Genomic DNA, 15,135 nt, shown 5'->3' on the forward strand with positions numbered 1-15,135 from the left:
TTTAACTTATCTTAAACCCATCAATTTCCACCTGCCCCAACTACCCAGGGTAGTGAATATCACTTAATCATATAGTTGCCAATGCCAAAAAACTGAGTTATTCTTAATAGTCCTTTTCACTTATCTTCTATGTCTAATCATTCTCCAGATCCAACCGATTTGATCCATAAAGCTCTTGACACCTTGTTTTTCTCCATGACACCTAATTCAAGTCCATAGTCTTCAGTTTTACCCTCCTTCCTATCCATTCCCCAGCTCAGCCAATGTAATCTTTCTAAAAAGATCATGTTACTTTCCTACTTAAAACCTTTCACTTAACATCTGACTACTAACTTTAAATGATCATATTCCTGAGAATAAAATTCAATTAATGTCTTAGTTGGTTTAACAAGACCTTTTGTGACCTGGCCCCTGCTTACTTTTCCAGTTTAATCTCTCAGTTAAAACTCTACTTCAGCCTATTAAAATTTTTTTAGTTTCTTATACCTAGTGCCTTGTTCTCTCTTTCCTCCTATTACTTGAAACGTTACAGGAAGCTCTGATACTTTGGTCACCTGATGCAAAGAACAACCTCATTGGAAAAGACCCTGATGCTGGGAAAGATTGAGGGCAGAAGGAGAAGGGATTGACAGAAGATGAGATGGTTGGATGCATCACAGACTCAATGGACATGAGTTTAAGAAAACTCTGGGAGATAGAGAAAGACAGGGAAGCCTGGTGTACTGCAGTCCTTGGGGTCACAAAGAGTCAGACATGACTTGGCCGCTGAACCACAATAGGAGCTAGAGAAAAAGCTACTGAAAGTTGAAACTACAAGCTTGGTGTACAGATAAAAAAATTGTGCTTTTTCTTTATGTATGTTGGGAATCAATATATCAATCATTATTTAGCCATGCCAGTTCTTCCTGTATTCTTGATAAGCTTAAATGAAGGAAACTGGTTGATTATAAAATTGGCAATAAGTCCTGAACTTTAATTTCATGAGGGCTCTTTTTCTTACAGCCTGGGGTTCAACATTGTGCTTTATGGTTTGGGTTCTAAGAGAGATTTACTAGAAAGATTTCGAACCACCATGCTGCAGGATTGCATACATATTGTCATCAATGGCTTCTTTCCTGGAATCAGTGTGAAATCAGTAAGTTTTAAAAATGTTTCAAAAGGAGTAACATCATATCCCCTGCCAATCCATACCATCACGTTAAATAGGATGCTATTTCATATTCTGAAGCATTCATTTTTTGTTTTTAGTTTTTACACTAGTAGGATTGCATAGTGCTTAAGATCACATGTTTGGACTCAGAGGGTTCTAGCTTTGAATCCCCCTCCTTGAATTTCCTATTTGGTAACTGAGAATGTCTTACATCTTAGGGAAATGGTAGCTTTGTCTACTACATTGACTATCTACAACACTTCTCTGAAGGATAAGATTATGGAAAACTTCAACTTTATTATGCTTTTATGTCACTTTGATACTTTAAAAATAGTAAAAATTTAAGTAATAGTTTATCGTTCTTTGATCATTTTTACACCAGATGCTCATTTCTCTTCATCATTTGAAAACGAATTTAAGCCTTTTGGGCTCTGGATATTAACCAATATAATACTCCTTTTTAAAAATGTCCTAAATGTTTGGACCCTCTTTCATTTGATAAATCTATAGTTTTATAATATTTCTCATATTGTTGGGTTTGTTTTGTATTTTTACTACCTTGCTTATATTATCTTTACACCTTTGCTTCCCTATTTCTTTTTAGTAATAACTTATGCAAAAAAATAAATTAGATCTACTTAATCTACTTACCGTAAAAAGTAGGACTTTTGAAGTAATTTTTCAAACTTGGTGGGAAATCCAAATTTATTTTTTTTAAAAAAGGCTTGACTTGCTAGTTGTTTTTATCCTACATGACAGAATAAGTTATAACTGATATATCTCTTGCGCTTTTATGACATAGATCCTGAATTCTGTAACAGAAGTCCTTGATCATATGGGTACTTTCCGCAGTGTGCTGGATCAGCTAGAGTGGATAACAAATAAATTTAAAGAAGGTAATGTGAAGAAGATGTTCTGTAGTTATAGGGTGAAGCTAAGCATCCACTTATTGTTTGTGTACTAGTATACACAAAAATGTAGACAGTTTTAATGATATTTCTCTGATTGCTGATTTAGATTTCTTTAAAATAATTTCTCCTTTCCTTTTCTGTGAACTTCCTTTAACTAACAGGAAAGAATTGCTCCTGCTATCTTGAACTTATATAGCCAAAGCCCTTTTCTTTTTCTAAAACCTTTTACTTCAGAATAATTTTCCAGTTTTGTTTGGCTAGTGTAAAGTGCTTCCAGCCAATTGGAACATCTGTATCTCATAGTTTTATATTGTTTAATATATTTATAAAGTATTATTTCTTTATTCTGAGGAAATACCAATGCATTTGAATAATTTCATATTCTAAAATCTGAGAAGTGGGGGAAAAAATTGTTCATTTGGTATGAGTGTTTTGGTTATATGAGCATTTCAGAAAAATAAAAATAAAATTATTTAGGGCCTAACAATTGTCATTTAGTCATTGCTTAACAATTAATTGGGGGCTTCCCTGGTGGCTCAGATGGTAAAGAATACGCCTGCAATAACTAGACTTGGGTTTGATCCTGGGTCGGCAAGACCCCCTGCAGAAGGAAATGATAACCCACTCCAGCGTTCTTGCCTGGAGAATTCCATGGACAAAAGAGCCTGGCAGACTACAGTCCATGAGGTGGCAAAGAGTCACACATGACTGAGTGACTAACAATTAAATGGAGTAATTGGTTATGCTTGATGGGAATACCAGAGCACCTGACCTGCCTCTTGAGAAACCTATATGCAGGTCAGGAAGCAACAGTTAGAACTGGACATGGAACAACAGACTGATTCCAAACAGGAAAAGGAGTACGTCAAGGCTGTATATTGTCACCCTACTTATTTAACTTCCATGCAGAGTACATCATGAGAAACGCTGGGCTGGAAGAAGCACAAGCTGGAATCAAGATTGCCAGGAAAAATATCAATAACCTCAGATATGCAGATGACACCACCCTTATGGCAGAAAGTGAAGAGGAACTCAAAAGCCTCTTGATGAAAGTGAAAGAGGAGAGTGAAAAAGTTGGCTTAAAGCTCAACATTCAGAAAATGAAGATCATGGCATCTGGTCCCATCACTTCATGGGAAATAGATGGGGAAACAGTGGAAACAGTGTCAAACTTTATTTTGGGGGGCTCCAAAATCACTGCAGATGGTGACTGCAGCCATGAAATTAAAAGATGCTTACTCCTTGGAAGAAAAGTTATGACCAACCTAGATAGCATATTCAAAAGCAGAGAAATTACTTTGCCAACAAAGGTCCATCTTGTCAAGGCTATGGTTTTTCCAGTGATCATGTATGGATGTGAGAGTTGGACTTTGAAGAAGGCTGAGTGCCGAAGAATTGATGCTTTTGAACTGTGGTGTTGGAGAAGACTCTTGAGAGTCCCTTGGACTGCAAGGAGATCCAACCAGTTTATTCTGAAGGAGATCAGTCCTGGGTGTTCATTGGAGGGAATGACGCCAAAGCTGATGCTCCAGTACTTTGTCCACCTCATGTGAAGAGTTGACTCATTGGAAAAGACTCTGATGCTGGGAGGGATTGGGGGCAGGAGGAGAAGGGGACGACAGAGGATGAGACGGCTGGATGGCATCACCGACTCGATGGACGTGAGTCTGAGTGAACTCCGGGAGTTGGTGATGGACAGGGAGGCCTGGCGTGCTGCGATTCATGGGGTCGCAAAGAGTCGGACACGACTGAGTGACTGAACTGAACTGAATGATTTAATAGATGATTTTGATATTATTTGTATGCTCATTAAAATAGGTGCCTGAGTCATTTTTAATGTGTATATGTAGTATATAATCTGTATTATATAATCTATAATAAATACATATAATCTATAATTTATATTAAATATAATTATGTAAATCATATTTTAGTTCTATAATATGCATGTTATCCAAATTTTACCTTCACTGGCTTTTATATTTTACTTCTCTGACCTTCTTCATGCCTTGAGGAATATCCTAGGCCTCTCCCCTTCTCTTGTTGTTTTTGTCTGTTGGCTTTTGTGATAACGGAGGTTTTCTATATTCTCTCTTAATGCTTAATGTGAACTCTTAGGGATGGGGATCCATCCCCCCTTGCAGTTCAACATCCACAGATTCACCTCCCAATCTAATATGTATCTTGCCTTATTTCCTATGCCTTATTAAAAGTGGTTACTTCATGGACTGATTCAAGTGTTAACCATTCCAGTTGTCTTTAACTGCTTCAGAGTCTACTGATTTTCAATGAATTTCATTTTTTTAAGAGTATAATAATGTCTTGCCTGTTTTATGAGTGACTGACATATCTTCTCAAATAAATTGCATACCCCTAACAATAGCTGTTTTGTCCTGTATTACCTTGATATGTTCTTCAATATCTCACTGAAAATAATAATTGACTTCTCTTTCCTTTTAGATTCTTCTTTAGAACTCTTTCTGCTTATTCACAACTTGGATAGCCAAATGTTGAGAGGAGACAAAAGCCAGCAAATTATTGGCCAGTTATCATCTTTACGTAATATATACCTTATAGCATCTATTGATCACCTCAATGCTCCTCTCAGTAAGTTGAATGTTACTGTTTTTTCTTCTTGAGGTAACAGTCTTTGAAAATTACTTTTCTGAATGTTGTAAGTCACAGCATTTGTATTGTTTTTACGAATACATTTACTTTGTTCCATGTTTAAAAACACAGTTGCCAAAAATATAGGTGTCCTCAATCTGATTTAGAACATAATTCTTGGAAATAAAAATTTAGATAGTAAAGTGTGTGTTTTATGGTAAAGTTTCTTGAAGAAGAGACCCAACTATTATTTTGGTTTCTTTCTAACTTTTCTTTGTGATACTGCAATATTTATTTTATACCTTTAGTTCAGAGACTTTGTGATAATCCTGTAAAACAAAACGCTAAATTATTAAATTTTTTAAAAGAGTGCCTTGGTAGTGTTAATATATTTTAACCTGCATTTAATATACACATAAAGATTCAGATGGTGATTGACAGTGAAACTAGATTGTAAGGTACTGATTTGGATGGTGAAATAGCAAAAATGAAAATTTTCAGGATTCACTTTTTATTTAATGCTTTTTTGTTCTTTCCTAGAGTGAAATCTAGTAACAGGACCATATGAAAATAATTAGTCATTCTTATTTTTTTTGATCATGTACTCTAGTGTGGGATCATGCAAAGCAGAGTCTTTATAACTGGCTCTGGTATGAAACTACTACATACAGTCATTATACTGAAGAAACCTCCTATGAAAATTCTCTTCTGGTTAAACAGTCTGGATCACTACCACTTAGTTCCCTAATTCATGTCTTACGAAGCCTTACCCCGAATGCAAGGTAAGAATGAAAACTATTGCTTCTTTTTTAAACAAAAAAAAACTTTACACATTTTAAGATATTCCCCGTTAGGTTTGAATGGCAGTACTTAAAGTCCTTACTAAGTTTGCAGGATTAAGAGAAATATTATCAATGATAATGATAGTCGCTAGTACTGGGTTATGCATTAGATAGACTACTCAATAGTAGTCTCAAATTGCCCAATAATAAAGCAGGGGTACCAGCATTTTTAATAGATTTTTATGTTTCTGAGTAAGAACATCTCAGTGGTCATCGTTGAGGAAACAGCAGAATTTTCATGGATTTTACTTACATGTGATAGTTATTTTTAATTACATATTGAACATTCCTATCTATGTGGTTCCAAAGCTCATACTGTTAAACCTTGAAAATCTTTGTATATAGTGTCTCCAGTGAAACCCTTCAGCAACCTAACCAAGTTGCATATATGAATTAATAAGAGCTAGTTAATAAAGGCTAAGAAAAGTTGTATATAGCATAAGCCAGCAAAAAATAAATTGCGTAATTAAGCTGTTGAAAAAGGCTTTTTAGTAGCCTCACTGGAGAAGGCAATGGCACTCCACTCCAGTACTCTTGCCTGGAAAATCCCATGGATGGAGAAGCCTGGTAGACTGCAGTTTATGGGGTCGCTAAGAGTTGGACATAACTGAGTGACTTCACTTTCACTTTTCACTTTCATGCATTGGAGAAGGAAATGGCAACCCACTCCAGTGTTCTTGCCTGGAGAATCCCAGGGACGGGGGAGCCTGGTGGGCTGCCGTCTGTGGGGTCGCACAGAGTCAGACACGACTGAAGCGACTCAGCAGCAGCAGCAGCAGTAGCCTCACAGGAAGGCCACAGAGAAACGTACAGGGAGGTCCAGAGCATTCCTTTCCCAACCACCCCCTGCCAGTAGCTCACACTGGAGAGTGGTGTGAGCTCATTCAGATTTCAGTTTTGATACGTGCACTTATTTGCACATATGTGTGTTAGCTCTGTGCCGTTTTGTCACATGTGTAACTTTGTGTAACTAATACCACAGTCAAGATATGCAGCTTTGTCATCACAAGACTCCCTTGTGATGTCAACCCTCAAATGCTAATTTTAATGAATTTTATTCTTTAAAGCTATTTCTGTACACTTAAAGATTATCAGTGCATTAATATTAATGAAATATGTATTAAGTGACTTCCCAGATGGCTCAGTGGTAAAGAATCCACCTGCCAACGCAGGAGACGTGGGTTCAATCTCTGGATCAGGAAGATCCCCTGGAGAAGGAAATGGCAACCCACTCCAGTATTCTTCCCTGGAGAATCCCATGGACAGAGGAGCCTGGCAGGCTACAGGCCATGGAGTTGCAGAGTCAGACATGACTAAAGCAACTTAGCACATATGTTAAATGGATATCTAATCAAAATTTTTGATGGAATTGGGAATAGAAAAAGTGTTCATTCAATTTTACTATTATGGTTACTCCTAATGGACTGTTGCAAGTTACTGCATATAAACTTGGGAATCCAGCAATGCAAATATTCTCAACATAACACTGACTGCTCTAAAGCAATTATTTTTAGTTTGGCATACCTAAATGTCTATATGCTAGCCTCCGGTGCTTCTTTGGTTCATCCTTTACACTCTAATACACATTTAGTCTTTACTTGGTATTAATGTGATTGATCAAAAAATCTTCACCAAATTCAGCTATGTACCAAGTTATAAAGTGGTCATTGAGATGATCCAAAATGTGCTTATAGAAATTATCTTCTAGACTGTAATAAAAATGAAAATGCAAAGGTTTAAAATTTTTGCCACATCCAGGGACTTCTGGGAAGTTTAGTTTTGTATAACACTGCTTCCAACCTAGTAATTCTACCTGGTACACTCTCCTACAGAAACAGTTCCAAAAACATGAAAGAATATTTATTACAATTTTATTTAATGTGAACATCCAGAACCAGCAGGAAAATGGTAAGTGTGTGGTATGATAAATGAACAGGCATTAAAAACTGATAGGAAGAATTTTAAGACATGGGAAAATAAGTAAGTGAAAAAGTGGTTTAAAATGGTGTATACCATATATAAATGCATGAATTTATGTTTTCACAGTACTTCATTCCACAAAGACTTGAGAAAGCAGCATATGCAAATATGATCTCCACATCAAATGTTAGTGGCTATAATTTTAGGGTTATGGAATTAATATTTTTCTCTTTAGTTTTTCTTTTCTTTCTTTAGTTTTTATTATATATTCCAGGTTTTCTATAGTAAACTAATCTCCAGTCTAACAAAAAGTTGACCCTTGAACAACATGGGGGTTAATCTGTGTCTAACGTTTCATAGTCAGCACTGCATATTCCACTGCATTTTCAGAGTCAGTTAACTAGGGACTATGCAGTACTGTAGTGTTTACTGTTGAAGAATATGCGTATGTAAGTTCAGTTCAGGTTCATCACTCAGTCGTGTCCGACTCTTTGCAACCCCATGGACTGCAGCATGCCAGGCTTCATATGTAAGTACACCCATACAATTCAAACCCATGATGTTCAAGGGTCAGCTGTATTCCTAGATTTTCTTTAAAAGGAAGTAAAAATGCTTCTCCTTTTTAAGTAGACCAGGATATGATGTTCTTTGAAAAAGGAAAAGAAGGTAATATAAACAGGCTAAGTGTTTCACAGTCTTTGTGTACTTGACTATTAACTGTTTTCAGTGGATGTTAACATTCTGGATTTCAATTTGTTTTTGTTTTTTTCCTTAGGGGAATTTTCCGGCTACTAATAAAGTATCAGCTGGATAACCAGGATAACCCTTCTTACACTGGTATCCAATATTTATGATATTAAATTGCGTGACCTTTGTTTCATCCCATAAATTCTTTTTCCTGGAATCTAATAATAGCACTACAGTGTTTCACAGCAGTAAATAAATGGTTTGCTCCTTGATCACTGTGTCTACCATATCGAAAAATTTCAAGCAACCCTACAGATACACTGCTGAGCAGGCTATTTGTATTATTTGTCAATACAAATTGAAAAACAAATCCAGTATAATTCTTAAATTTCCTCTGCTAACTATGGATGTGTGTCTACCAGCTACATATAGTTCATATACTGGGCAACTCAGATTTTCTTTGAGTGAAAATAATCTGTTAAACACACATTTTAATAATCATTCAGGGACTCCCTTGGTGGTCCAGTGGTGCTTAATGCTTCACCTCCCAATGTGGGAGTTTCAGGTTCGATCCCTCATTGGGGAGCCAAGATCCTATATGCCTTGTGGCCAAAAAAAACAAAACATAAAATAGAAACAATATTGTAACAAATTCAATAAAGACTTTGAAAAAATGTTTAAAAAAAAATCATTCAGCTCTCACTTAACTTACTAGTTCCCTCTTTTAAAAAAGTCAACTTTACTCACGCTGTTTACAACTGCTCATGAGATTATATTATCCTTGGCCACAGTTGACTGCTTTCAACCAATCAGTTCTCATTAAAAAAATGTAAGCCACAGTATATAACACCTAAGTATTCTCTAGTTTTGCTTCTTCGAGAGGTATTTACTCAGCATTTACTGACTGCTCTGACATACTCGGGTAATAGCACTTTTTTCCTGTGTTTTTCAGCATGGGTATGCGTATACGGGGTCATGTCTTAAATACTGACTTATGTTCATATCTTCTTTTGAACTCTCCAGGACTTTGTTTTCAAGACTTTTACCAGCAGTGTCGGGAGGCATTCCTTGTTAATAGCGATCTGACACTTCGGGCCCAGTTAACTGAATTTAGGGACCACAAGCTTATAAGAACAAAGAAGGTGAGACTTTGCTCTATAATGTTGTATGCCAGGAATAGCGTCTCTTGTTTACATAAGGATAAGTGTGCCTGTTATGAAACTGAGGTGGCCTTGGTGGGTCACAAGGATCCATTTAGGCAGTGTGCCATTTGAGTTCTGTAGAAAGAAGGTAGAAGTACCCCACTTCAGCATGGGGCAGAAGACTTATGACTTCTAGTTCAGAGGAACAAACAGGCCATTAGAAATGAGTGAGATAATCGTGTTCCCTTCTCTATTCATTAATCCAGTCTATGTGTATTGAGCACATAAAGCTTAATGTCCTAATGGAGAAGATGGGCATTTGTCAAATAATCACATACATGTAACATTTAAATTGTGGTTAGGTCCTATGATTAGGAGGGACATGGTTCTGAAAGAACATATTACATTAGGTGGATTTGACCTAATTATGTGTATCAGAAGAGACTGCTGAGACCTAAAGGAAGACTAGGAGATTTACAGTCATCAAGGGAAGGAAGAGCATTCTAGGCAGGAGCAGCATGTAGAGAGGCTCTGGAACAAAACAGCAGCCAGCATGACACAATCCTGTTTCATTCTGAAATAATGAGAAGTCATTGAGAAAATTGTTCTGACCATGGTATGGAGAGTGGGATGGGGCAGCGGAAGGTGGGCATTGCCAAACCTCAACGCACAGAGGCCAGCTAGGAAGCTGTTAGTATCCTGGGTGAGATGATGGCACTCTGGACTAGGTGAAAAAGAGAAAAGTGGTTGGGACTCAAAATTGACAAGAACTGATGGCAGACTGGATATGGGAACCAATGGAAAAGAGAGTGTCAAGAGTGATTCCTGGTTTCTGGCCTGTTTTTTTCCTCCCTAACCAGAGAGATGGTGGGATCACTGGATGAGAAGCTGAAAGAGCAACATTTTGGGGAGATAGAGCATGAGTTCATGGTCTTAGTATATTTGGACTTACTCCAGTTGAGGTTCTCCTGACATTTTCAAGTGGAGATGCCAGCTGGGCCTTTGGATTCCTGGGACAAGATACCAGAAAAAAGATCTGGGCTAGAGACAGAAGGTTATGATTCCTACATATTTATATTATAATGGAATCTGGCTTTGGTGAGACAGTCTAGAGAGAGAACATATAGTGAGATTAGAGAGCCAGGAACTAAGCCTAGAAGTGTGATATTTAATGGCCAAATAGAAGAAAAGCCTGCAGGGGCGGAACAGCCAGAGAGCCAAGAAGAAAACCAAGATGTCTTAGAAGCAAAGAAGAGAAGCACGTGTTTAGGTCAGCAGTGTCAGGTGCTGCCGAGAGGCCAAAGACTGAAGATACATAATGAATTTAGGAAAATGGGATTCCTCGGTGGCCTAACCGAAAGCTCTCTTGGTGTGACATGATAATGATGGCAGTAGGTCGGTTGGCTTGGGTTGAGTGGAAAGTGAGGAAATGGAGACCACCATTTATAGACAGCTCTTCTGGAAAGGTGCCATGGTTTTATGATGGTTGCAGAGAAATGAGGAGTCTAGTGAGGGTTGTTTTGAAGTTGGAGATACCTGAACCTGTAGCCAATAGGAAGGATCCAGTTAAAAAGGGAATAAAAGAGCAGAGATATCAGTGGTGTGGTGTTTTAGAAAGAGCAGGAAATACCCACCTTCTCATTCTTTAGTCTTCTTTTCCACTATAAAGTGGTTTAACTATAAACTCAGTGTATTTAATAGCTATATATCCCTGTGTGTCCCTTGGCTGCCCTTGTTTTTTATACTTCTTTATTCAGGTAAAGTATTAATGAAATCAAGTCCATTTTTTGTTTTACATTTCAAATAAATGTATATTTCAAATACATTTCTTACGAATGACTAACATTCAGGTATTCTCACATCTTTTAGGGAACTGATGGAGTAGAATATTTATTAATTCCTGTTGACAATGGAATACTGACTGATTTCCTGGAAAAGGAAGAAGAGGAGTTGTAAAGCAGTCCTGTACTCTTGGAATCTTCTGTGGAAGAGTTATACTCCAGCTGCCACTCCTCTAAAGTGTTGTGTTTACATCCAACATTAGACTTATTAGTGTACAGATCTTAAATGGGGAGGGGTAATGTCATCGCCTAGAACCGGGATTAGCCTGGCTGGTATACCATCCTAGTACTATGCAGCGGTCCTCAAATTGGAGAAAACGTGCCTTTCATTCATTACCTCTCTGGAGACTTCTTGCTGAAGGAACAGTGTGCTCAGGGAACTGTGGAACTGGATGTTTTTGAATTCTTTTATACCAGAGATGATGCTCCTAATTTTTTTGAGGGCCTTTTATCACTGTATTTGCAAATGTGCTTGTTCCAGAGTGTGAAAGTTACAGACAGTGGCATAAAGTAAATGCTTTATTTGCTATTCTGCATGTCAGAACTGAAGAGTATAATGGAGTAGGCAGATCATCCTTTTACTGTTTCTGAAATGGCTTAATAAAAGGTATAGGACTGGGGGAAAGTAGGTGATTTTCAGCCTTCTCCTTTTGGATTTAGGCTACATGCTGATAGAGGAAGGAGCGTGATGCTATTCGGTTGGGAAAGTGGGAAAAACGTAATAAGTGTATAGGGTGTACGCCCATCCAGAAAGCACATGAACAATAACAAATCATGCTCCTCGAGACAGCTAATGCTGGTGCCATCACATTCACAATATGAGGGAGAAGCCAGGCTAGAGAAACACGATCCTGAAATTATATTTTAGTCATTTTTTTCCAAGGCAACAGAAAAATGTAATTATTCTTGTATATCAACACATTGTTTTCTTTTCTTGAATAACATGCAGATGAATAGCTTATTAATGGCTGGCTTTAAGTTGAATTCTCTATCAAGTAGGCCCACCTAAAACTCACTGTTAAGACATTTCAATTTTTTCTTAAAGTGACAATTTCAAGCCTCCTAAATATACAACCCTTTTTTCTTAGGAAAGAAAAAGAGGCTAACCTTGACCACTGGTGTCAGCAGATAGTCTTTATATACTCCCTGAAATGTTTCATACTTGGAAGTTAAATTCTCTGTCACTGTAATATACTGCATCAGCATTTCTCACTCGTTTCTTATCTTGTAAACCCCTTTTATGAAAATATTTCCCAAAATGCTCAGAATTTTATAAATAATTTCTTCGTGTCATATAATGAAGTAATTTTATATTAAATCCATGTACAAAGGGGGTTAATCTTAACCATAATTATTGATCAATACTTAAACAAATTTGTACATGAATAGGATTCAAAAATGTTTTAATTGTACCAAAGGATATTCAGTAAAAAGTGAGTTACCTTACCATTCCCCAATCCAGTCCCTTAGGCAGCCATTGACAGCATTTTAAGCATTCTTGCAGAGGTATTCTATGCACATCTAAGGGTAATTGTCTATATTTCTCCTTTTAAAAACACAAATGGTGGCATATGATACTTGCTGGTTTGCACCTTTTTTTTTTTTCTTCTTGCTTAATATATTTAGTTTATAATAACTTACAATATAAAAAAAGTATACAAAATCTTTAATGACCTACTGTGAAACTGCATTTGCCCTTAAATTTATCTACTGGTTTATTTTTATATTTTTTGTGTCTATATTGTTTGCAAGCAATATGTGTGAATAGTCTACTAGTAATAAAGCAATTTGGATAGAACTTTTTTTTTTCATTTATAGTACCGTTTTGTTACTTGCAACTCCCAGATTCTCTGGGACCTTTCCCCCCCCCCATCTTTTGGCAGTGCAATACAGCATGTAGTATCTTAGTTCCCCAACCAGAGCTAGAACCTGTACCCTTTACATTAATAGCACAGAGTCTCAACCACTGGACTGCCAGGGAAGTCCCATGAAGTGCTATTTTTTTACTAAAAATATTTTGAAGTGCTTCAAAAATTTTATGAGTGCATCTTACAGCTCTGATAGTGATCTTGGCAGAATTATATGCTCTTCACTAACTTGTTTCAACATCAGTGTAGCTTAAGCTCTATCAGTTTGACTGCTAAGGCTCCAAACTTCTGCTGTTACTTGCTTCTGGCAATGTTAAACAGACCTGAAACCTTGAAAGATTCTTCTGGCTTCTGTTAATAAAATGGCTAAACAGGGCTAAAAAGGTACAGAGGATGCAGGACAGACATTTGCACTATGCAAACTTGGTATAATATTTAGAACTCTACATAAGGAATTCAGAATTACGCCAACTTTGCATTGTCATTTTAATACATGAATATTTCATTCTTATAAAAGATCAGGCAATTTGAGGGAGGGTTTATAGATTTTGCTTAACTTAAAACAATTACTAACAAAACTTTAGAAGTCTACAGTTGACCCTGAACAACAGATTTGAATTGTGTGGGTCCACTTACGTGCAGATTTTTTCCAGTAGTAAATACTACAGTACTATAGGATCCATGGTCTGTTGAACCCACGGATGTAAAAAGGGAAACTAAGCATACACAGAGCCAACTGTAGGTTACAGTTGGATTTTTTTACTGTGCAGAAGGTCAGCACCCCCACGATGTTCAAGGCTAAACTGTACTTCAGTCAATTCAAACCTGGAGCCAGTAGCATGTTCAGAATGTATTTTTCTACATTCTAGGTTTTGGGCTTAGTCCTGAGTAGCTGTCAGAGATGACAGCAAGTCACGAGAGTCTGCCTCATTACAAATGTGTGTCTTCTAAAAACCAAGGGATAGTCACGTACATGACTTTCTCAGGCTTTTTGTAATTATTTCATTTCTCCCTTGGGAGATTCTCCCACACTTTAATTTTTCAAATTGCTGTTAAGCCATGTTAATTCATGTTTTTTGAGAACTTACCATGCAAAAAGCTCTATTCTAGGCAGCTGAGAGAAAATCAAGATGTGATATGAAATACCTAGTTGAGGTTTTAATGTGTTGAATAAAGTCAATTTGAAATAACTAATGCTACGAAAAATATAACTTTAAGCATAACAAAACTTATTACCAAGTTTTCATTATTTTGGCATGTATCACTTGGGCCTCAAGTCTTCTGAAGTATTTAGGTCACCTGAATACTTCAGCATCTTTAACAGTTTGGAAAATTTGACAGCTGAAAGTAAGGAATCTTGAATGATACTTTATTTTTTCTTAAACTGCATAGGAAGAAAAAAATAAACTACATAGGATGTGTTTGGGGTATTATTTTTAGTTATTCAGAAATGCAAGCAGGCTGAAAATGTATTACAGTCATATCATTCTTTATTTGGCAATAAGTGTGTCAATCATAAACAAATTGATTCATTAACCCCTCCTAAAACTCTACCCAAAGGGCTTAATCCACAACTGTCAATTCCCAGACCCTGTCTGCCGTCATGAGTCACAGGTCAAATCATAAGTGTGCTGTAACAAAAAAGGAGGATGTGAGAGCTACTGGCCTCAGGCTGTTTCTTCATTCTCTCCTTGCACCATACCTTTCCTGCCTTCTTTCCACCCTGCTGCTGCTGCTAAGGCGCTTCAGTCGTGTCCGACTCTGTGCGACCCCATAGACAGCAGCCCATCAGGCTCCCCCGTCCCTGGGATTCTCCAGGCAAGAACTCTGGAGTGGGTCGCCATTTCCTTCTCCAATGCATGAAAGTGAAAAGTGAAAGTGAAGTCACTCAGTCATGTCCAACTCTTAGCGACCCCATGGACTGCAGCCTACCAGGCTCCTCCGTCCATGGGATTTTCCAGGCAAGAGTACTGGAGTGGGGTGCCATTGCCTTCTCTGTGGGTAGAAAAAGGATCCTACAAATATTAAATTCTATGCTTTCTCATTTTTAGACAATAGTATTTTAAAAGATTGCTTTTGCCATTACCATAGTAACATGCTCAGTGTAGAAATTGGAAATATAAAAGCATTAAAAAGAAAAGCCTCTCATCATACCACCCAGAGAAGA

General features: G+C 37.2%; 1 protein-coding gene across 1 annotated transcript in view; it reads left to right on the forward strand.

The window, feature by feature from the left end:
* Positions 1 to 12,908, forward strand: part of ORC2 (origin recognition complex subunit 2) — a 37,039-nt gene extending 24,131 nt beyond the window's left edge. Inside the window, exons 12-18 of the mRNA XM_040228827.1 lie at positions 1,003 to 1,135; positions 1,953 to 2,046; positions 4,522 to 4,668; positions 5,279 to 5,450; positions 8,206 to 8,267; positions 9,141 to 9,259; positions 11,129 to 12,908. Of these exons, the coding sequence (XP_040084761.1) occupies positions 1,003 to 1,135; positions 1,953 to 2,046; positions 4,522 to 4,668; positions 5,279 to 5,450; positions 8,206 to 8,267; positions 9,141 to 9,259; positions 11,129 to 11,215 (814 nt within the window). The 3' untranslated portion in view covers positions 11,216 to 12,908. The remainder of the gene's footprint in view (positions 1 to 1,002; positions 1,136 to 1,952; positions 2,047 to 4,521; positions 4,669 to 5,278; positions 5,451 to 8,205; positions 8,268 to 9,140; positions 9,260 to 11,128) is intronic.
* The last annotated feature ends 2,227 nt before the right edge of the window (positions 12,909 to 15,135 follow it).

The sequence above is a fragment of the Oryx dammah genome, unplaced genomic scaffold, assembly GCF_014754425.2.
Source record: "Oryx dammah isolate SB20612 unplaced genomic scaffold, SCBI_Odam_1.1 HiC_scaffold_27, whole genome shotgun sequence".
Taxonomy (NCBI): Eukaryota; Metazoa; Chordata; class Mammalia; order Artiodactyla; family Bovidae; genus Oryx; species Oryx dammah.